This window comes from Halichondria panicea, chromosome 10, assembly GCF_963675165.1.
Source record: "Halichondria panicea chromosome 10, odHalPani1.1, whole genome shotgun sequence".
NCBI lineage: Eukaryota > Metazoa > Porifera > Demospongiae > Suberitida > Halichondriidae > Halichondria > Halichondria panicea.
The window spans coordinates 3,216,902-3,239,529 of record NC_087386.1 but is presented as its reverse complement, the minus strand read 5'-3'; the positions used below and the strand labels follow the sequence as shown (position 1 = coordinate 3,239,529).

Genomic DNA, 22,628 nt, shown 5'->3' with positions numbered 1-22,628 from the left:
ACTATCTGGGTCACTTCAGACGCATCAGGGAATTGGGGCTGTGGGGCATATGGGGAAGAAGCCTGGTTTCAATTTCAATGGCCGCCTAGCATGCTGAGGTATCACATCACCATCAAGGAATTGATCCCCGTTGTCTTTGCAGCAGCAATGTGGGGGCACTTGTGGGAGAGGAAGTCAGTACGATTTCGCTGTGATAATGTGGTAGTAGATCTAGTGGCAATCCTCAGATCAGGGACGAGTAAAGATGAACTCATTATGCACGTCATGTGATGTTTGGCATTTATCACAGCTCGTTTTAACTTTAATTTGTAGTCTCCGCCTCCCACATCAGGGGGGTAGACAATACCCTAGCAGATGCACTTTCAGGGACAATGCTATCCTATTTCATTCTCTCCACCCACAGGCTCTACCCCAGGCAACCCCTATCCCTCCCGCATTAGTGGAGCTGCTCTTGCTAACCAAACCAGACTGGGCATCGCAGCATTGGACCAGGCTGTGGAGTTCTATTTTCAAAATTCACCCAACGAACGTATGCTGCAGGTTATAGTAAATTTTGTAGCCTATATAGTTTTGCACCTCTCCCAGTTTATGAATATCAGTTATGTCAATATGTGTCATTTTTGTCAGGAAGTGGCATTTCACATAGGTCCATTAAAGGTTATACCTGTCGGCAATTCGAAACATGCAAATTGCACAAGACATGCCAGACCCAAAAATAAGCTCAATGCCTAAGCTGGAAGGGGTGATTAGAGGCATCAGAACCTACCAATTGAAGCATGCGAATAAGCAACCTAAGATTTGGTTGCCCATTACTCCGGAAATTTTGCTGAAGTTGCGGGCAATCTGGGAATATGATAGGTCAAACTCAGACCATATCATGATATGGGCAGCTTGCTGTGTGGCGTTCTTTGGCTTTTTTCGGTCCGGGGAAATCACTGTCCCTTCAGACGCAGGGTACGATCCGGCGGTCCATATGAATTTAGCAGACGTGTCGATAGACAGTTTGTCCAACCCCTCCATCCTAAAACTACGTCTGAAAGCATCGAAGACAGACCCCCTTCGAAAAGGGGTAGATATTGTGTTGGGGCGAGCCGAAGGTCCGCTCTGTCCAATAGCAGCACTCTTGTCTTACCTAGCTATTCGGGGACAAGACCCGGGGTTTTTGTTCAGGTTTGTGGATGGTCGCCTATTGTCAAAAACTCGGTTCGTGGATACAGTCCGGGAGGCTATGACAAAAGCTGGGCTGCAGGCCAAAGACTATGCAGGGCACTCGTTTCGTATAGGTGCAGCAACGACAGCTGGGGCACGCGGAGTCCCCGACTCAACCATAAAAATGTTGGGTAGATGGGAGAGTTCAGCGTACCTGTTGTACATTCGGACTCCCAGGGATCACTTAGCTTCAATTTCGGCAGTGTTATGTCCCCCGTGAATGTCAATCGATACGAAAAAAGTAGACAGTGGACTAAAAACTTTAGTTTGCATTGGGAATTGTATTAATAATTATGTTGAGTCGTAGCTTAGCCCTTGTCATGTCAGTGATTTGGTAGTTATGGAATCAGTTTCGTTTAGGGTTGAGGGATAAACGTCTAGGGAATAAAGAAATAAGGAGGAAGTGCTTGGGCTCGTTTGGGAGGTAGTCAGGGTATTACTCTTCGTGCTCACCCAAACGGTAAGATCTCATCAATTAGGGCATGGTAATAGGCGGGGCCATGCGCAGGGGGATCTTGCCTGCGAAAGGGTAATTAATTCCCTTAACCACAGTTATGTTTTGGTTGTCTGAGAGCATACCACCTATTGCACTCAACACTTGTTTGTCAAAGAGGTTTAGATCTAGGGTCTTCAGCCACATCGTTCCCTATAATCATATACACAGAAGTCTAAGAATTGTACAAGATATATACACATGCAGCTTATACAGAATATTCTACCAAGAAAATAGACATGTTATGATATAATATTATTACCTGACTCTTTTGTTTCTTCTTAGGAGGTGACTTGCAAGGATCTTTTGTGTCAAGAGGACGCTTATCACGCTTATCTTGCTTTTGAGAGGGTAGGTCAGGCTTTTGAGAGGGTATGGTAGGATTTTGAGAGGGTACATCAGGCTTTTGAGAGGGTACATCAGACTTTTGAGAGGGTATACATCAGGCTTTTGAGAGGGTATGTTAGGCTTTTGAGAGGGTACATCAGGCTTTTGAGAGGGTAGGTCAGGCTTTTGAGAGGGTACATCAGGATTTTGAGAGGGTACGTCAGGCATTCGTTTATTCTTAGGAGGTGATTTAACTGGAGAAGAGTGGTTGTCTTCAGAGCCAGGAAGAGTGTTTTCTTCATCGTTGGTTTCTGTAAAATGTTTTAAGCATAATTATATAGCAAGGAACACGACAGAAGGAGGTTATTGCTAGCCACACTTTACCTGGAGAGTAGTATTCCTTTAGCAGTACCCCATTATAACACTTTTTCAATACTTTGCCGCTCCCAGACTGCAACTCGTATCTACCCTTGTCAAGGATCTTATGGACAATATATGGACCTTTCCAGGTGCAGTCCATTTTCCCTCCTATTCGATGAGAATTGGCCATATTCTTTAGCATGACACTGCTGCCAACTGGATAACTCTACGACAAAAATAACTCTACGACAAAAATGGCTAAAAATAAGCTAAAGTTTGCTATATAAAATAATACCTTCAAAGAGTTATGCTTGTTGTCATACTGCTGCTTCTGTTTTTGCTGTGCAGCAGCAATTTTCTCCTTGGCATTGAGGTGACAGCAGTCACGAATTTCTATCAACCTTCGGAGAATTCCATCCATGTCTTCTCTGTCTTCTTCATTTTCAGTCTCCTCTCCACTCAATTGGTCAGCATCTCCTCTATCTTCTATAGCGTCGGCACCATCTCGTTGATCCATATTAAAAGTAACAGCTTTCCGCGGGTGGCGATTGAACATTAGGAAAAAGGGTGTGTACTTTGATGACGCCTACAATCAAAAAATAATATATGCATGCATGATATAATAATTAAAATTTTACCTGTTTTGATATGCGATAGGCATAAAAAGAGCAGCAGAGAGATGCTGATCCCAGTCATCAGTACTAGAATCGATTACCTTCTTGAGAGTGTTCACTAGAGTCTGGTTGAAGCGTTCATCAAGGCCATTTGTTTGTGGGTGGTAAGCACTTGATATGCAGTGCTGTATGTCAGTCAACTGAAAAAGTCGGGTGTTAATTTCGTTGACAAACTCTCTTCCTTGGTCTGATTGAATCACTTTTGGCCACCCATGCCTGCAAAATGTGTCAAACAGAAATTTTGTTACACCTTCTGCTGATTTTGATGGGAGTGGGACAGCCTCAGGCCACTTAGAGAAATAGTCTGAGAGCGTGATAATGTACTTGTTTCCAGAGCTTGTTTCAGGTAGAGGTCCTACCAAGTCAATACCAACTCTGTACCAGACTTTTGTCACAGGGATGGGATGTAGTTCTGCTCTGGGCTTCTCCAGTTGGTGATTCGTTCGTTGGCATTTGTTGCAGTGCTTGCAGAGCTGTATGACATTAGCATGTAGGCCTTTCCAGTAGAAATCCTGAGCAACCTACATGCATGAAACAGATATAATTATACTTTGTAAGATATGATGATAAATATACCTTTCCATAGGTCTTGTCTCTCCCAAAATGCATTCCATCCAGTCCATCGTGGCACATGTTTAGTATCCTGCTTTTCTCCTCTTGCTTCACCACAACTCTCTTCTCATTCTATGCATGCCAGTGCTGTCCTTCTCAGGCAGGTATAAGCATTGTTGCTGCAGAGCATATCTTTGAGCTTTGTCTCTTATACTTCTCTTGTCATTAGTGGAAAGCCCGTCTCTGTATTTCTTCTGGCCAGCATTGCTGGCAGCATCTTGTACAACAGTATGTCCTCATACTCTTGTTGAGTAGCCATTCTGATTGCTAACAGTAACAGTCTATACATTTCGCATGCACGCGCATGTAGGACCAGAAAGCCAGAAATCAGAAAAGGCAGAAGTAAAAGGTAAATGAGTGGGCGTAGCAGGGCAATGCATTCCAAGGTTAACCCTTGACTTTGCACAGATGTAAATGAGATTAGCCTTGGTCCCAGGCCGATTTTTTTTTAATAGAACGAAGTTGAAAAATACGGCCTGGTATTGATTGTATCTGGGCGTGGCAGGAACCGGAAACTAAAGCAGAGATTCTTCACATTTTGTTTCCTGCTTTTTTTCTGTAATACTAAAGGTGTACGTAGAGGCATTTTACTCCCGTAAAACTTACAGTAATGTAGCTCCGTGTCATGTTCTCAATTTATAGCTAGCTAGCTATGGCATGCAACGCGTTGTCTTGTTTGAAGCAAGATGGCCTCACTCTCATGGCAGAACAGGCCCAGGCTCTCAAGCTCCTGTTTGAGGGAAGGGACGTGTTTATCTGGTTCCCAACGGGATATGGCAAGTCTCTCTGCTATATCAGTTGCTACCCTTTTTAATGGACTACAAGCTAGGTAGGACCAAGGCTCCTCCTGTTGACAAAAGTGTTGTTCTTGTTAATTGTCTCTCCCCTTGTATCTCTCATCATGAGACTCATGATTGACCAGGCAGGAGTCTAAACAATAGAGGTGTTTCTGCTGCCATCCTCAGTAGCAATAAAGGAATCGACAAAGATTTGGTTGCCACTGCCAAAGAAGTGTCTTCTGGGAAGTATTTCCTGCTGTATACTGCCCCAGAGGCTGTTGTTGAAGACCACTGTTGGAGGATTCATTTTTTGTTGTACCAGAGTCAATTTATTAAAAAACCACGCCCAGATCACGCCCAAATACAATCAATACCAGGCCTAGTAGAGTAAACCACTGAAGATCAGCCACCATGATAAATCGGCCGCTCGTACGCCAACACAGCACTTGCAAATTGATTTATTTTTGCTACTATATAGAGCTCTTGATGTGATGTTCCTATGAGTCAAACGAGACTTGCAACCAACGTTGTGTTCCGGAGTTAGAGTTAACTTTCCAGCGCTGCCGAAAGTACATATATTCAGCCAATTGCATGTATTTCCGGCACAACGATCTTCTCTAGAGTATGGAGGCACGATCCAGCTAAGATTAACTTCTAGTAGTAGCTAACTATGTCTACTAGCTGCATGCAAAATATGAAACTCTGTGGTGCAGCTTAGACTCGCAAGCCGTCACTGTTGCAGGCGAACAGTAGACTGGTCAAACTCCGTGTTGAGACTCGTGTAACGTTTGCCACGATATTTGTGGCAACTAACCGCATGCGGTTACCACAAGATCAATAATAGTGACGTTCCACTAGAAAACTCTACGTATCACATGCAGTATACTGACGTCACGAAAACCGCAGCCACTTAAAATATTTTCTGATATGCTGACTGTGCAACACGAGTCTCAACACAGAGTTTGACCAGTCTACTGTTCGCCTGCAACAGTGACGGCTTGCGAGTCTAGGTGCAGCTGTTCCGCTACTAGCAACGCTTTTTTCTCACAAATCTACTGATTGAAATTCGGCCACGCCCCATTGCTTTCAAAACTATCTTGCCACGTGGATAAATCGAAAGTGCTACTGTGTGAGACGTGTTTCCAGGTACTAGGTGCTTCTAGGCTCGCTTCTAGGTAATTAATGAGCTAGCTAGCTAGCTTCATGGCCATAATTTGTATCTATGTTTTGGCAATGGTTTACAGTGTGCTTGTATAGTGTAATAACAACAGCTTCACTTCACTTTGAGACAAACTTAGAACCCCACAATTATGGTGCTGAACATTTATTTTTGTCTTTGCTTATTCTGTAGGTTACATATGGCTGAGGTACCGCTAAAAGAAAGAATATTTTATAGCCGTACTAAGAAAGCTGTGACTGTATGTGAAGTTAACTCAAAAAATCGCCCACCCTCATACAAGCATTGGGATTTGAAAACCGTAAGCACTGCTTGTTCAGCTATTAGAAATGGTACGTTGAGTCAACGACGTGCTGCTGAAGAATATGGTATTCCTAGGTCCACACTGGGCGATTACTATCGAGGAAGCACTCTTCCTGGTGCCAAAAGTGGCCCAAACAAGTATCTCTCTGATACAGAAGAAGCAGAACTGACCAGGTTCTTGATTAGATGTGCCTCTGTTGGCTTTCCTAAAACCAGAAGTAATGTAATTGCAATTGTGCAAAGAGTGTGCGACCGTAAAGGAGTCAAGGTCACAGTCACTCATGGTTGGTATGAAAGCTTCACAAAGCGACACTCGGAACTAGTTTTGCGAATTCCTGCTAAATTGTCTGTAGCAAGAGCAAAAGCCACAGATCCAGAAGTTATTTCGAGTTACTTTGACATGTTGGAGAAGGTTCTAGTAGAGTATGACCTTCTAGACACACCAGCACATATTTTTAATATTGACGAGACAGGCATGCCTCTGGACCACCATCCTCCAAAAGTTGTTTGCAAAAAAGGAATGAAAAATCCTTCATGTATCACGAGTGGAAAAAAGACCCAAATAACTGTAGTTGCATGTGTCAGTGCTGCTGGTTACTGTATTCCCCCGATGGTTATCTGGAATGGGAAGTCCATGCACCCTGACATGGCAGCTGGTGAAGTCATGGGACGTTGCATGCTTTCTCTGATAATGGGTGGATTGACACTGAGCTTTTCGACATCTGGTTTAATAACTTATTTCTACGTTATGCCCCTGCTGTTCGCCCATTATTGCTATTGATGGATGGACACAGCACACACTATTCACCTGAAACCATCCGTCTGGCAGCAAAGCAAAAAGTTATTCTCTTTATTCTCCCCCCTAATACTACGCACCTGTCGCAGCCACTTGATAAGGGGATTTTCGGTCCCCTTAAAATTCGCTATAGTCAATTCTGCCATGAATATTTGGCCCAAAATCCAGGAAAGGTGCTCAGCAGATTCTCGTTTTTAAGAAGGCATGGGTTCAGGCACTAACGATGGTAAATGTTCAGTCCGGATTTGAAACAACAGGAGTGTATCCACTTGACAGGAGTAAAATCATGCCACCTGAGTATCTGGAGGAAAGCGTTTTGGAAGAAGATGTGGATGGGTTGCCATTTCTGCCATTGTTGACTCCGTCACGAAAGTCGTACTCCCGAAAAGAAACTGATGTTCCTAGAAAAGAAACTGATGCTTCCAAAAACTACACATATCCAACTGCTGGAAGACCCCTTAAAGAAATTTTAACTTACCCTGAGCCAATCCATAAGCTTCCAACAATCAAGCCGAGAAAGACATTTAGAGTGGCAACATCTTCAGAAGAAAGGCAAAAAATGGAATTAAAGGAAGTGGATAAAGCACAAGAGAAATTCCGAAAAGAGCAAAATAAGTACATCAGAGAATTAAAGAAAAGTAAGTCCGAATATTACACGTAGATATATTACAGTATACTTTTATATCGTTAGGTTTAGCAGTATCAGATGATATAAAAAAACTTATTGAATCGAAACCAAAATCAACAGGTAGGTTTCATAATAATTTATTACCATCATAATTATTTGTACATTGCATACATGCATTCATATTATACACTATAGGAACCCGTCGCAAGACTGAGAAACAAGACAAGAGCAAGACAGAGACAAAAGGTATTTGGCTTGTTTAACTGTTGTTACATGTGCTGTGCTTACTCGGTTTATCGTACTACAGATGAGGTGTGTGACAGCGATGAGGACAGTTTACTTGTAAGCCCTCTTCAGCTTTCTCTGTTTGGTAAGTAATGCACCTTTATTACTTGTGGAGTTATTCCTCCTATCCCTTTATCCGTAGCAACTATGTATAAGTTTTGTGCTCATACAGATCCACCCAATCATCACAGTAGGGATCAGGCCACCAATCCTGTAAAAATAACAGTAACTGGTGAGCTTATGTGTGAACATAATTATGATTGCTGTCACAATACAAATTGTCGTGTTCCTTTATACGTCATGCAGTCGTGTACATGTACATAGATCCTCCGGATAACTGGTCAGATACCCTATGTGATACGTATACATTCAGTGGCGGTGGTTTTGAGAGTTCTCCTCTTAGTACATGTGAGTTGTCACAATGTATAGATGTATATCTACACATGTGGATTGACCTTCTCAATTAATTAGCTCCAGACGTCCAAGCTCACCCAGTGAAAAGCAGTGGAAAAAGTTCTACAACCACCATCAAATCTACACCGTTTAGGACACATGCTGGTGAGTAATGTGCATGTGCATGTACTTGTATATGTGTGAGTCTCATTGTTTTGTTACCACGTGATTCTGGTGTGCATTTATAGGAGTGAGTGTTCAGACTGGGAGAAAGAAAACAGGTTTGCATTGTGTACATGCATGTATTGTACTTACTGTGTAAAATGCAGCTCCAGACGACCAAGCTCCTGTCGTTGTCGTTGACCCTAAGAGCCCAGTGAAAAGCAGTGAGAAAAATGCTACAAGGAACGTAAAATGTATGCGCTTTGAGATACCTACTGGTGAGTGATGTATGTGTCTCATTGTTGTATTATTACGTGAAAAGAAGGCAGGATTGTATTGTGTACATGCATGTTATTGCACCAATAAAATGCAGCTCCAGACGACCAAGCTCCTGTCGTTGTCGTTGACCCTAAGAGCCCAGTGAAAAGCAGCGGGGAAAGTGCTACATGTACAAGGAATGTCAAATCTACGTGCTCTAGAACACGCGCTGGTGAGTAATGTGCATATGCATGTACTTGTATATGTGTGGGTCTCATTGTTTTGTTACCACGTGATTCTGGTGTGCATTTATAGGAGTGAGTGTTCAGACTGGGAGAAAGAAAACAGGTTTGCATTGTGTACATGCATGTATTGTACTTACTGTGTAAAATGCAGCTCCAGACGACCAAGCTCCTGTCGTTGTCGTTGACCTTAAGAGCCCAGTGAAAAGCAGCAGGGAAAGTGCTACATGTACAAGGAATGTCAAATCTACGCGATCTAGGACACATGCTGGTGAGTAATGTGCATGTGCATGTACATGTACTTGTATATGTGTGGGTCTCATTGTTTTGTTACCACGTGATTCTGATGTGCATTTATAGGAGTGAGTGTTCAGACTGAGAGAAAAACTGAGACAGGTTTGTATTGTGTACAATGTATTGTACTTACTGTGTAAAATGCAGCTCCAGACGACCAAGCTCCTGTCGTTGTCGTTGACCCTAAGAGCCCAGTGAAAAGCAGCGAGGAAAGTGCTACAAGGAACGTAAAATTTACGTGCTCTAGAACACGCGCTGGTGAGTAATGTGCATGTGCATGTACTTGTAATGTGTGGGTCTCATTGTTTTGTTACCACGTGATTCTGGTATGCATTTATAGGAGTGAGTGTTCAGACTGGGAGAAAGAAAACAGGTTTGCATTGTGTACATGCATGTATTGTACTGACTGTGTAAAATGCAGCTCCAGACGACCAAGCTCCTGTCGTTGTCGTTGACCCTAAGAGCCCAGTGAAAAGCAGCGGGGAAAGTGCTACATGTACAAGGAATTTCAAATCTACGCGCTCTAGAACACGCGCTGGTAAGTAATGTGCATGTACTTGTATATGTGTGGGTCTCATTGTTTTGTTACCACGTGATTCTGGTATGCATTTATAGGAGTGAGTGTTCAGACTGGGAGAAAGAAAACAGGTTTGCATTGTGTACATGCATGTATTGTACTTACTGTGTAAATGCAGCTCCAGACGACCAAGCTCCTGTCGTTGTCGTTGACCCTAAGAGCCCAGTGAAAAGCAGTGAGAAAAATGCTACAAGGAACGTAAAATGTATGCGCTTTGAGATACCTACTGGTGAGTGATGTATGTGTCTCATTGTTGTATTATTACGTGAAAAGAAGGCAGGATTGTATTGTGTACATGCATGTTATTGCACCAATAAAATGCAGCTCCAGACGACCAAGCTCCTGTCGTTGTCGTTGACCCTAAGAGCCCAGTGAAAAGCAGCGGGGAAAGTGCTACATGTACAAGGAATGTCAAATCTACGCGATCTAGGACACATGCTGGTGAGTAATGTGCATGTGCATGTACTTGTATATGTGTGGGTTTTATTGTTGTGGTACTACGTGATTCTGGTGTGCATTTATAGGAGTGAGTGTTCAGACTGAGAGAAAGACTGAGACAGGTTTGTATTGTGTACATGCATGTATTGCACTGACTGTAAAATGCAGCTCCAGACGACCAAGCTCCTGTCGTTGTCGTTGACCCTAAGAGCCCAGTGAAAAGCAGCGGGGAAAGTGCTACATGTACAAGGAATGTCAAATCTACGCGCTCTAGAACACGCGCTGGTAAGTAATGTGCATGTGCATGTACTTGTATATGTGTGGGTCTCATTGTTTTGTTACCACGTGATTCTGGTGTGCATTTATAGGAGTGAGTGTTCAGACTGGGAGAAAGAAAACAGGTTTGTATTTGTGTACATGCATGTATTGTACTGACTGTATATTCATGGTAAAATGCATCTCCAGACGACCAAGCTCCTGTTGTTGTCATTGATCCTGAGAGCCCAGTGAAAAGCAGCGGGGAAAGTGCTGCAAGGAATGTCAAATCTACGCCCTTTAGTACACGTGCTGGTCTCGAAGGCATACAAGGTAAATAATGTATTACTTGTGCAGTTACACTCCATAGGATAATATCATAGAGTTGTATATCATACAGCGGGTAATTTTCGTGGGGTAAGATATTTGTTATGATGCTCTATGAGCATCTTGTTACGTATGTCATTGTATCTGTAGGTACACTTTCAAGTATCCAATGAATCATTGCTTGATGACTCAGAAACAAATCCGTGCTTAAAAGATTGGGTTAGTGATCTTGGTCTCTCTCTTTATGAGAAACAAGCCCTTCAACGTAATGCTTGGCTGTCAGCAAATCATATTTCTGCTGCAAATATGCTGCTCAGAAGAGAATTCCCTCATCAAAACGGACTTCAAGATACTATGTACTTGCTCGAAAATCTCCAGTGGAGATCGTCAGCTCATGAATTTGTGCAAATAATGCATGTTGGAGGATTTCATTGGGCGTGCTTATCAAATAAATTATCATCTGATGCAAGTGAAATACAGCTGTATGACAGTCTTCACATAGAACCTGGCCCTACCATTATTGAACAGTCTTGCACGATTCTCCATTGTATGAAAGACCGTTTCACAATCCAAGTTGTGAATGTTCAACTTCAGTATACTGATGATTCTTGTGGTTTGTTTGCCATCGCTATGGCTTATGATTTATGTTCTGGTCGAAACCCTTTGAAAATCAGCTACGATGAATCGATGATGAGAGTTCATCTGGAGCGTTGCTTCAACAATCGTGAACTGTCACGCTTCCCACGAGCTGCAAAAAAAAGGGATTGCCCCAAGACAATAGTCACAAAAACGCAGGTTCCTGTATACTGTAGTTGCCGATATTCTGATGTGGAAGTCACATCGAGGTTTGGGGATATGGCGTCATGTGACAGTTGCAGTAAATGGTACCACCAGGATTGCGAAAACATTCCGAACGCTGTTTTTAATGATACTCAAAAAACATGGTTTTGTATGTCGTGTAGCCAGTAGTAATAATAATATTGTTTATTGTTTTTATGTTCTTTTTGTAGTCTATTTTGTCTATTTTGTCTGTGTTACCATATAATCTTTGAGGATTGCTGTTTATAATAGTTGGGGCGGTTGGAGTCGAGGCTAATGATGTTATAACCTGCAATGGGGCGTGGCCGAATTTCAATCGGTAGATTTGTGAGAAAAAAGCGTGGCTAGTAGCGGAACAGCTGCACCACAGAGTTTCACATAGTTTCATATTTTGCATGCAGCTAGTAGACATAGTTAGCTACTACTAGAAGTTAATCTTAGCTGGATCGTGCCTCCATACTCTAGAGAAGATCGTTGTGCCGGAAATACATGCAATTGGCTGAATATATGTACTTTCGGCAGCGCTGGAAAGTTAACTCTAACTCCGGAACACAACGTTGGTTGCAAGTCTCGTTTGGCTCATAGGAACATCACATCAAGAGCTCTATATAGTAGCAAAAATAAATCAATTTGCAAGTGCTGTGTTGGCGTACGAGCGGCCGATTTATCATGGTGGCTGATCTTCAGTGGTTTACTCTAGGCGACCTAGCGTTCAATTGGAGACGGATCGGCCTGGGATCGAGGCTAAAATGAGATATGCTCTTGCCTGATCACTCTACTAAATAAGTAGAAAGCTAGCCAGCCTAGTTTTAAGTAGTAGACTCTCCATTGTCTGCAGTATAGACTTGATATAATAGCTAGCTACTTGCACATGTCTGCAGTAGACTCTAGCTATAGCTACATGCACAATGACTGAATTAATTATGTCTGTACACCGGAGCTAGATTTAGTATGAATTTATAACATTATCATTTTTAATTCAGCCAGTCACCTAACTCCTACTTATACTCCCCAATTTATTGTCCAGAGGTTATTTGGCTCTATCTCTTTCCTTGGCAATCTGTTGTAGAAATTACAACAATGGGTAAGGAATCGTTATGATGAATTAGATGAAGTTGTATGTGAGCTCCTCCCTGACAAACAAACTGTAGTCTAGGTAACCGCCTTATCAGTCAAGTAGGCTAAAAATCTGTGTCCTTTGATGTAAGCTTTGATGTCTCTTTGTGCATATGTAAAAAAAAAAAAAGAAACCTTTGACTAGCTAGGAAGAGTAGCAGCAGTAGGCAGCAGCAGTAGTAGCAGTGCAAGCAGGACTAGACTAGATTAAAAAGTTGGTGGAAAGAATAACTGACCGTTTGGACGTCACCTGGCTGCCAGACTTTCATCTGGACTCTTCCCCCTGAGTAGCTGGCCTTTCTCTAAGCCACAAAACTGAGCAAGAAGCTGAAGAAGCAGCTAGACAGAGACATGTACCTAGCCTTGAGAATTGGGAGGCGTGGCTCAACTAGTTAGCCCAGCCCAGAGGAATTGTTACCGTGGGTACTGAACAACCGTAGAAGTAGGGCTACCCCTGGCTTTACTGAATTAACTAGCTGTGTCTGCTGTCTAGTTGGACCAGATTTAGCTAGATAATGGGGTAGAGAATAGTTGAGCGGTGCTGTGTGTAGCTTGAACTGTACTGGCTGGCAAGAATCTAGTAAGCACCCTATGCACTGATAACTCGTCAGAATGGAGGGTATGTTCTAGGGATCTGGACAGCTGTACATCCAAAGGAGCCAGGGAGTGCCAATCATCTTCTCCCAGTCTCTGACACGCTAAACAAAAGGAGCTAGAACTGGGAGTCCCAGCTAGAATTGCTAGCCGGATCTAGACTAATAGAATGACTTGGAGGCGTGGTGAGGCCGGATCCACACTAATTGATCGACCTAAAGACGCTCCTGTTCCAGATTTCACGAATGGCAAGGAAAGGGCTATACTGAAACACGCCAAGCCACTTTTCTGACTTTTTGAGAGCCATGATTATATAGAACGGGAACTGGAATAATTATCTTCAATCCTGGTCTATATATACAAGCAATTAAGTATATCAGCCAATAAGTTATGTTGATATACTCAAGTTACTTTAATCGACTGGAACTTGCTGAGCAACTTTTCTGACTTTCCGAGAGCAGTGGTTCATTAACGGGAACCCAGAAAAATAACATATTCAGTGCTGGTCTAGACATGCATGCAGATATCAGCCAGTATGTTGATATATACTCAAGTTTACAATTCTGAGGTTACTTCAATCGACTGGAACTTGCTAAGCAACTTTTCTGACTTTCCAAGAGCAGTGGTTCGTTAACAGGAATCCAGAAAAATAACATATTCAGTGCTGGTCTAGACATGCATGCAGATATCAGCCATGCAGTATGTTGATATAATACTCATTCTGAGGTTACTTTAATCGACTGGAACTTGCTGAGAAACTTTTCTGATTTTCCGAGAGCTGTGGTTCGTTAACGGGATCGAACCCTGAAAAATAACATATTCAGTGCTGGTCTAGACATGCATGCAGATATCAGCCAGTATGTTGATATAATAATTATACTCTTTTGAGGTTACTTTAATCGACTGGAACTTGCTGAGAAACTTTTCTGACTTTCCGAGAGCAGTGATTCGTTAACGAGAACTCTGAAAACTAATATATTCAGTGCTGGTCTAGACATGCATGCATGCAGATATCAGCCAGTATGTTGATTATATACTCTTCTGAGGTTACTTTAATCGACTGGAACTTGCTGAGCAACTTTTCTGACTTTCCGAGAGCTGTGCATGGTTCATTAACGGGAACCCTGAAAAATAATAATTCTGTGCTGGTCTAGACATGCAAGCAGATTCAGCCAGTATGTTCAAGTTTCCATTGTGAAGTTAATTTAATCGACTAGAACTTGCTGAGAAACTTTTCTGACTTTCCGAGAGCTGTGTGGTTCGTTAACGGGAACCCTGAAAAATAATATATTCAGTGCTGGTCTAGATGCATACAGATATCAGCCAGTATGTTGATATATACTCAAGTTTACAATTCTGAGGTTACTTTAATCGACTGGAACTTGCTGAGAAACTTTTCTGACTTTCCCGAGAGCTGTGGTTCGTAAACGGAAACCCAGAAAATATATTCAGTGCTAGTCTTAGACAAGCAGGTGTACGTGCAGCAATGTGGTTGGTGGCGGCGGCTTAGCCTCGAAAATGTAAAGGCCAGCCGTGAATATAGATGACGTTAGAACCACTTGACCTTAGCTAATACCGTATAGCAGGTAATTTTCGGGGGACAAAATATTCGTGGTTCAGCAATATTGAGACATTTTGTGGATAATATTTTCGTGGTTGCTGCTTGGATTGTAGGTAAAGGTATAGGCAAGGTCGCTTCATTTGTGGGTAAAATATTCGTGGTCAGACCTCCAACCACAAATATTTTGCCCCACGAAAATTACCAGCTATACGGTAGAGAAATGCTAGCTAGCCTCGAGACCATGAGCAGCCTGATATCAGGTCAGTGCTAGAGCAACTGTCTGGACTGGTCTTGACCACTCCACAATCCCTCCCAGACACTAAAAACAAGCTTGAGAAGTAGTCTGCCAAGATAACTTTAATTAGTTAAAGGTCAAGTGGTCCAACATTATCTTATTCACATATCCACATTAATATATTCGAGGCTAAGCCGCCTCCACCAAGTAAACACCGACGTAACCTCGAGGTTAAGCCGCCGCCACCGTAGATAAAGCTCTACACTCTCATGCCGCCACCAAAAAACACCAGCCGCCACCATAGATAGAAGAAGGAAACAGCCTCCGCCACATTTGAGGTTAAGCCGCCGCCACCTTCGAGAAACTGTCGCCCGGAGGTTCTATCCGATGACACCGGTGTCATAAAATTTTTGGCCCCTCATGAGAATGGGCCCCCCCGGGCCTAGAATTTTAACATTTTAGGCCCCCTCTTAAAATTTTAGGCCCCCCATTAACAGCGCAACAGCGGTAACATTATGTGACAGTGCATTCTCAAAATACACCAATAAAATCTTCTATGGTCTTCACAGTCTATGCATGCAGTGCCAGTTACTGAATGCAGCTCTCCTCACACACACATTTCATGCATGTACAGTAGTACCACTGGTCTCACAGCCATCACACTGCACCATGTCATTCTATGACCTCATGCAGCACGAAGCACATAGGTGCCAACTGTCCCGAATTGGTCAGGACTGTCCAAGATTACCCTTGTCCCGAAAGGAAACTGCTATTCACCTCAGATATCCCGGATTTTAAGGTTGCTGCTTTTGAGCTGGGTTACTAAGCTCCAAAAGGCTTATCAAGCCTGAAACTACTGCATGCTATAATCTTCAAACAATGAACAAAAACAGCTTTACACAAGAAACTTAGTTTATATAGCAAGGGCATATGAGAGAAGCGCCCTTGTACTACTAATAAGTGGGCGGGGCTCACTTGCTTGCATTCTTATTACATGTACATGTACTGTGATTCCACCATAGATACAACAGTTTCTCTCTTGACTTCTATATCTATGATTCCACATTACTTGAGAGCTGAGCCAGTGACGCTATTGGAGCATCCCCACAACAATTTACATCTTCTATGTAGGAAAACATGGAGAAAGATATGTATTGTTGTCTTTGCACTGAAAATTGTGTGCTTTATACTTTATAATTATTGTGAATTCACAAAATTTTGCCTCCTTTGGCAACCAGCCGCTTGGGGATAACACCGCTATGTTTTGTCTTGAAATTTGGCTGAGAAAGTAAGCACAAAAAAGTTGCAAATATGGCGATAGCTATGCACAACATTGATTGTCTTACAGGCAGATCCAACATTGCAGAGCTGCATCAAAGCATTTAACTCTTATAGGTATAAGCATGAGTAACTTGAAAGGTTCACTTTGAATTCCATGATAGAATAATAATGCAAAGATACAGAGTCTTTGCATTCATGCAGTCTCTTTGATGCTTTGTAACTAATAGAGCTAACCTTACCATAATTCTTTGACTTCGTTCTATCATAGATAAAGATTTCTATTCGTTTATCTATGGTTCTATCGTGCAGAAAAGAGGGGGGCCTAATCTCACAGTGGGAGGCCTAGAATTTTAACAGATTGGCCCCCTGGGGGGCCTAAAATGTTAACATTCTAGGCTCGGGGGGTCCCAAAATTTTATGACGCCAGGCTGCCTAGCCTATCAGTGTACCGGCTTCCTCGGCCGAACTGCATAAAATATCATCATAATTGCTTTATACAGTAATTATCTTTGGCACCTCCACCGAGGCATCAGCACCTGCGGTGCTTATCATTTTTTACCATGGCAAAAAAAAAATGGCTGAAGGTAGAAGGTATTAGTACTAGAGAATATAGAATCTACAAGGACCTTTGCTGATTTTGAAAGTATAGATACACAGAACAGAAGCTACAGCTCTGGTTCAGCTTAGTAGTTCCAGTGACTATAACCCTTTCCTTGCCATTCGTGAAATCTGGAACAGGAGCGTCTTTAGGTCGATCAATTAGTGTGGATCCGGCCTCACCACTCCTCCATGTCATTCTATTAGTCTAGATCCGGCTAGCAATTCTAGCTGGGACTCCCAGTTCTAGCTCCTTTTGTTTAGCGTGTCAGAGACTGGGAGAAGATGATTGGCACTCCCTGGCTCCTTTGGATGTACAGCTGTCCAGATCCCTAGAACATACCCTCCATTCTGACGAGTTATCAGTGCATAGGGTGCTTACTAGATTCTTGCCAGCCAGTACAGTTCAAGCTACACACAGCACCGCTCAACTATTCTCTACCCCATTATCTAGCTAAATCTGGTCCAACTAGACAGCAGACACAGCTAGTTAATTCAGTAAAGCCAGGGGTAGCCCTACTTCTACGGTTGTTCAGTACCCACGGTAACAATTCCTCTGGGCTGGGCTAACTAGTTGAGCCACGCCTCCCAATTCTCAAGGCTAGGTACATGTCTCTGTCTAGCTGCTTCTTCAGCTTCTTGCTCAGTTTTGTGGCTTAGAGAAAGGCCAGCTACTCAGGGGGAAGAGTCCAGATGAAAGTCTGGCAGCCAGGTGACGTCCAAACGGTCAGTTATTCTTTCCACCAACTTTTTAATCTAGTCTAGTCCTGCTTGCACTGCTACTACTACTGCTGCTACTCTTCCTAGCTAGTCAAAGGTTTCTTTTTTTTTTTTTACATATGCACAAAGAGACATCAAAGCTTACATCAAAGGACACAGATTTTTAGCCTACTTGACTGATAAGGCGGTTACCTAGACTACAGTTTGTTTGTCAGGGAGGAGCTCACATACAACTTCATCTAATTCATCATAACGATTCCTTACCCATTGTTGTAATTTCTACAACAGATTGCCAAGTTCAATGGCAGCTGGGAAGTTTAAGATAGCTTTAATACAGCTAACAGTTGGAAAAGACAAGAATGCAAACCTTCACAAGGCGGAGAGCCTGATCAGGGAAGCTGCTGAAAATAACGCAAGAGTCATTTCTCTCCCTGTGAGTGCCAAGCTATTTTTTTTACTGCTGTGTCCTTTGTCCTTTGATCTAGACATAATTAGTATCATAGATTTCCCCTATTATTTTATTACGATCTGTGTCTAATTTATATGTTGTATATAGGAGTGCTTCAACTCTCCGTACGACACGGGCTGTTTCCCTGACTATGCTGAGACCATCCCAGGTGGTATTACCAGTGATTGTCTCTCCAAACTTGCTAGAGAGTGTAGGATCTACCTAATTGGTGGTCAGTCACTAAATAATGCATGTTGCGCATAATTTGAAAAAATGGTCAGGGACCAATTTTTTCGTTCTAAATTTTGGTCGATCCAGAGAAATATGGTCCCTCCTGTCCACTTAATAATTTTTGTAGCACTTGTAATGTTCTTTAGAGCTATTTATATGGCAACCTGGGTTCTCTCCACACCATAATATACCATGCAGTGTATAGATTTCAAGGACCACTTTTTTTCAAGGGCGGACCAGCAATTTTCTTCACAGTTTAATCATCCACTGGGTTTTTTCCAGACACAATCTTATTAAATTAACTTGAACTCATAATTATATGCAGGATCTATTCCAGAGAAGGATGGAGACAATTTTTACAATACGTGTGCTGTGTTTGGACCTCAGGGAGATTTTCTAGGAAAGTACAGGAAAGTAAGTACACTGTAATAACTGCTTGATAAAATTGTTAATGGATTGAGATGCAAGAAATACATTCCTGTTACAATTCAAAATTATGCTGGTTGTGTACACAGATGCACCTATTTGATATTGACATTCCTGGGAAGATAAAGTTCAAGGAGTCTGTTACCCTCACTGGAGGAAGTGAACTTTTCACATTTGACACAGGCATACTTCAAACGCAATTTTTTTTCTGTTTTTTCATCTACGCTCTTCTTCAACAGAGTGGTGTAAGATTGGAATTGGTATCTGTCGTGACATTAGATTCCCTGAGCTAGCATCTCTCTACGCACAAAAAGGTACTATATAATTAAAGTTTATAGCCACACACGTATCTACGTAATGTATGTATTCACAATCCAGGCTGCAAGTTGATATGCTACCCAGCAGCTTTCAGCATGATAACTGGACCACCGGATTGGGAAGTACTGATTAGAGCAATGTGAGGTCTATATAGTACAGCCTGTCATTTAGTTACTTATAGCCTACTTCGCTTCAGTGCCTTGCAGAACCAGCTGTATGTTACGGCCATCAGTCCTGCTAGAGATGACTCTCCTGGGGCGTGTTACACTGCATACGGGCACTCTATGATCTCAAATCCAGGGTATGTGCTTGCATGTAGCTTGTTGTGTCTAATCAATAACCTATTTATTACAGAGGTGATGTTATCGCCTCTACAAAAGAAAAAGAAAGTATAGTGTACGGTGAGGTGGACTTGAAAAGGCTTGATGAAATCAGAGAAGGACTACCCCTAATGATTCAAAAACGATATGACGTATATTCTCCTGTTAAAGTAATTACTGCCGGTGTATGTAAGGTGTGTCATAATTAAGTCAGTCTATATTATAATTATGTGTAATGTTTACTGACAAATGATGAAAATGACTCTAGAGCATGGTACAAATGAATAACTGTGATAAATCCGATCGATTTATATAGTAAAACATGACAAGGGGTGGTGCTCTAATTATAATAAGGATGGCAGCCTTATAGTATAGCATCCCAGTTTTGTTTCTTCAAGAACATACCTCTCACTAGAGGCCGGTAGACTACAGGCTGGCCTTGTTAACCCGAGGTGTGTATAAGTGGCACTACTGCGGCCATCAAAAATGTCACAGAGAGCACACATCGCTTTTGTACATGTAATTATATGAATCGCCTAGTCCATAATTATAAACAAAATGCTTTCTCAAAATACCCCCCCCCCCCCCTCCCCGACAAGTATTTTGCTGATGTAGCTGCTCGGTCACCGTTTATTGACGCCTTAATGGTATAGGTAGATAGTTATTTCATTGCTGCTCACATTTCTTCTTAATTATACTGCAAGGTTTTCCAGGGCCTATATATCCACAACTAAGTCGATTCATGCAATGATTATGTTTTAACATTCAGCCCCTAATATGCAATGTCACATGCAGGGTAATGCCGTTGTTTGTCACCCACTATAATTATATAGAACCTATGCTGCTGAAGTTGGACTTCCAAAATCGTCTTCTTTCTTAGGAACTAGCTCTTCATCATGATGTTACCATAGCAGATGTTTAGTACACTACGCATGAAGTAAAACAATCAATGGTTTGGTGTTCATGAACAGCTGTATAAAGTTTGTTCGAAATTGTGATAACCTTAAACCAAATTAACTCGTGACCTGTACTGTATAGATCAAAAGAGTATGCCCTCAGCTGTGTGCCGAGTGTGTGGGAACAGATATTCACTAGTTCCAGATAGTGTATAAATGCGTATATAACTATAACAAAGTAATAATTAATAAGTAACTAACATCAGGTGTACGTGAATATTCATGCAGCACTCCTGGTAACATGTATGTACACTGTGCACATATGCCCTTTCACTGTGTAATGCTCCCAATAATTTTGTACGGTATGCGCTGCAGAATACTAGCTACCATTCCATAGCACCACTCACGATTAACGTTGACTCCACTAATTATATCACTCCATCACATGATCAAGTGCAAAACACAAAATTCAGGCTAAAATGCAATATTTAACATGTAACTGATAAAGTTTTCTGTTTTGATTTGTACTAGGCTATGTCTTGCTAACTCTTGCTTCGATATAGTCAACTTGTCTTTCCAGAGCAGTAAGCTTTTGATTCAAAGCAGCTAAACGTGAACGAGCTGACAGGTCGAAAGCATTCAAAAATTCTGCAATTTTCTTGATACTTGATGTTATGATTTCAACAAATTCTCGGTTATTCCAGTCTTGCTGAATCTGACCTTGCATTGATGTCATGGTTTTGTCTGCAACCAAAATATAAAATATAGTGGCAAGTGATCACCAAATAAATGTCTTAGTTACATTTCTTAGCTTAGGCCACATTAAGTTCTTTTTGAATAGAGAGCAATTCTAGCAAGGATAAATTTAGGTGAATCCAAGGCTAATTGTATAATGGTGCTATACACATCCTTTTCACGTCACTTTAAATGTACTTACAAGGACTTTAAACAGTGTACAACTAGCCAGAGGAGGTCTGTCAGGGCCAAAGGGTCACTAATTACAATTTTGCGATAGAAATCTACAGTTTTAGTGGGATACACGTAGTTTTTAGCCTTGTTCCCGGCCTAACTTTTCTCTATGGTAACTCTGGGGCTGGATGCTTGTTGCACTTCAAATTACCCAGAACCTGGGAAATCGTACTATGAACGTAGCACTTCAAAGTCTCTCGGAGTTTTTGTACTGTGCTACCTGCTGATTCTAGTTTTGATTCTAGTTTATGGTATGGACTTTATGTTTTAGTACGGTTAACCAGATTATGGGAAATTTGAAGTGCATACGCACTATCACCCATGCAGGTATACACATTTACCAGGCTCGGGAACGAGGCTAAGTAGCTCTCAACTGTACCCCTAATGTTTATAACTGCCACCAATGAAAAATTAAAGTAGTTACTAGTAACTTAGTAAGCTGGAAGCAGGGATAAGGAAATTATGTCGTTTTATATTAACTGTAGCAGTGCTGGCAAGCATTAATAGCCTTCAAAAACGTTGCCTAGTTTTTTTTCATCAGAGAAAGCTTTTGCTTCAGGCAATTAATACCTACTTTTGTCATCAATCTATAATTATTGACCTTTTGATCATGCTTATACATGTGTTCAGTTTGGACCGAGCTGGTCAGCCAGGTGTGTGGAGAGATGTCTCTACCCAATGTCTCACTCTTATACACAAGCTCACCAACACTATTATAATTATACAAACTTGAGGTCAAAGGTCAAAATTTTTTGAGTGAAAGAATTAAGAAGGTACCTGATACAAACTCTCTCGGGTTGCCTGTGTACAGTTATTGGTAAGTGCGAACCTCTCCGAACTAAGATTTAGCTTACCTCCAATCAAAGTTCTTACTCTAACTCATTGTTTAGTGCTATTTATGCGAGTGGCTATCATGTCAGCAATACAAAATTGTATCGCACAATAATTGACTTTTATTCGGGGCCTGTATAATCCTCATTAAATAACAACGTTTAATCGAGGAAATAACGCATAATATTTTCATTGGCCAAAACGCATAATAATTATATTCTAGGACTACAGGTAGGGTTAGGTTATTGAACATACGTATTTAAATATTTGCGATGAGCAATTCACATTTTGTAGTACAATCTGGTGTAGACAGCCTCGATTCCATCCCTTTTGTATTCTGATATTTAGGGTTCGATGCGGCCAGCTTGTGTACATGTACGTACAATACCACTAAGGAACTAATGGAGTTTGTAACTCAAGGCAGACTACACTTCGGTGGTTTTATAGTGAAATCTGTCTGTATATAAAAGCAGGCAGGAATCTGTGATTGTGACCGCTACATCTAATTCACTGAATATTATATATACCTTATTTGAGGGTAGAGCAGACTTGACAAGATATCCAGAGGCTACGGTACGCACTGCACTTAACTTTATAAAACTTGCCAAACACAAACACAAAATTTAATTAATAAAGGTCAGAGTGCAAATAAACAAAACAGGCCAAGTTGCCATGTT

At 41.7% G+C, this 22,628-nt stretch overlaps 4 protein-coding genes and 1 long non-coding RNA gene across 13 annotated transcripts; 3 read left to right on the top strand and 2 right to left on the bottom strand.

Annotated features, from left to right (window-relative positions):
• Nucleotides 1-1,684: 1,684 nt before the first annotated feature.
• Nucleotides 1,685-3,275, bottom strand: LOC135342478 (uncharacterized). Its single transcript, XM_064539209.1, has 5 exons — nucleotides 2,685-3,275; nucleotides 2,414-2,615; nucleotides 2,144-2,340; nucleotides 1,965-2,063; nucleotides 1,685-1,855 (listed from the first exon to the last, which is right to left on the bottom strand). The coding sequence occupies exons 1-5, from the start codon at nucleotides 2,943-2,945 to the stop codon at nucleotides 1,685-1,687; spliced, it is 930 nt and encodes a 309-aa protein (XP_064395279.1). The 5' UTR covers nucleotides 2,946-3,275.
• A 2,489-nt stretch (nucleotides 3,276-5,764) lies between these two features.
• LOC135343112 (uncharacterized) lies at nucleotides 5,765-6,715 on the top strand. The gene has a single exon (XM_064540074.1). It carries the CDS (start codon nucleotides 5,765-5,767, stop codon nucleotides 6,713-6,715), a length of 951 nt encoding a protein of 316 aa, XP_064396144.1.
• Nucleotides 6,716-6,953: 238 nt separating this feature from the next.
• LOC135343110 (mucin-2-like) lies at nucleotides 6,954-11,648 on the top strand. Of its 9 annotated transcripts, none has more exons than XM_064540067.1 (24): nucleotides 6,954-7,368; nucleotides 7,422-7,478; nucleotides 7,554-7,604; nucleotides 7,666-7,728; nucleotides 7,816-7,875; nucleotides 7,968-8,051; nucleotides 8,115-8,201; nucleotides 8,285-8,317; nucleotides 8,366-8,476; nucleotides 8,572-8,688; nucleotides 8,772-8,804; nucleotides 8,853-8,969; nucleotides 9,059-9,094; nucleotides 9,140-9,250; nucleotides 9,333-9,365; nucleotides 9,414-9,530; nucleotides 9,608-9,640; nucleotides 9,688-9,798; nucleotides 9,894-10,010; nucleotides 10,094-10,129; nucleotides 10,176-10,292; nucleotides 10,376-10,408; nucleotides 10,467-10,595; nucleotides 10,740-11,648. In XM_064540067.1, exons 1-24 carry the CDS (start codon nucleotides 6,954-6,956, stop codon nucleotides 10,760-10,762), a joined length of 2,124 nt encoding a protein of 707 aa, XP_064396137.1. In that variant the 3' UTR covers nucleotides 10,763-11,648. The 9 variants fall into 9 exon arrangements, with proteins under 9 accessions (XP_064396137.1, XP_064396136.1, XP_064396135.1 ...); XM_064540066.1 differs by having other exon boundaries at nucleotides 7,950-8,051; nucleotides 10,473-10,595; XM_064540065.1 differs by having other exon boundaries at nucleotides 7,950-8,051.
• Nucleotides 11,649-16,899: 5,251 nt separating this feature from the next.
• Nucleotides 16,900-19,497, top strand: LOC135342263 (omega-amidase NIT2-like). The gene is made up of 8 exons (XM_064538958.1): nucleotides 16,900-17,945; nucleotides 18,069-18,192; nucleotides 18,517-18,605; nucleotides 18,707-18,800; nucleotides 18,857-18,931; nucleotides 18,996-19,074; nucleotides 19,132-19,236; nucleotides 19,290-19,497. Exons 1-8 carry the CDS (start codon nucleotides 17,814-17,816, stop codon nucleotides 19,462-19,464), a joined length of 873 nt encoding a protein of 290 aa, XP_064395028.1. The 5' UTR covers nucleotides 16,900-17,813; the 3' UTR covers nucleotides 19,465-19,497.
• Nucleotides 19,498-22,236: 2,739 nt separating this feature from the next.
• On the bottom strand, nucleotides 22,237-22,613 carry LOC135342930 (uncharacterized). Its single transcript, XR_010396996.1, has 2 exons — nucleotides 22,479-22,613; nucleotides 22,237-22,408 (listed from the first exon to the last, which is right to left on the bottom strand). It is a non-coding gene; the product is annotated as an uncharacterized LOC135342930 (long non-coding RNA).
• Between the last annotated feature and the right edge of the window lie 15 nt (nucleotides 22,614-22,628).

Coding starts and splice junctions, on each gene's coding strand:
- LOC135342478 (XM_064539209.1), bottom strand. CDS start 2,945: ATGTTCAATCGCCACCCGCGGAAAGCTGTTACTTTTAATATGGATCAA. Junction 2,616..2,684: donor ACAAGCATAACTCTTTGAAG/GTATTATTTTAT, acceptor TTTTTGTCGTAG/AGTTATCCAGTTGGCAGCAG. Junction 2,064..2,143: donor TACCCTCTCAAAAGCCTGAT/GTATACCCTCTC, acceptor CCCTCTCAAAAG/CCTGACCTACCCTCTCAAAA.
- LOC135343112 (XM_064540074.1), top strand. CDS start 5,765: ATGGTGCTGAACATTTATTTTTGTCTTTGCTTATTCTGTAGGTTACAT.
- LOC135343110 (XM_064540065.1), top strand. CDS start 6,954: ATGGTAAATGTTCAGTCCGGATTTGAAACAACAGGAGTGTATCCACTT. Junction 7,876..7,949: donor TGTAAAAATAACAGTAACTG/GTGAGCTTATGT, acceptor TACGTCATGCAG/TCGTGTACATGTACATAGAT. Junction 9,251..9,332: donor GTGCTCTAGAACACGCGCTG/GTGAGTAATGTG, acceptor ATGCATTTATAG/GAGTGAGTGTTCAGACTGGG.
- LOC135342263 (XM_064538958.1), top strand. CDS start 17,814: ATGGCAGCTGGGAAGTTTAAGATAGCTTTAATACAGCTAACAGTTGGA. Junction 17,946..18,068: donor CAAGAGTCATTTCTCTCCCT/GTGAGTGCCAAG, acceptor TGTTGTATATAG/GAGTGCTTCAACTCTCCGTA. Junction 18,606..18,706: donor TTCTAGGAAAGTACAGGAAA/GTAAGTACACTG, acceptor TTGTGTACACAG/ATGCACCTATTTGATATTGA.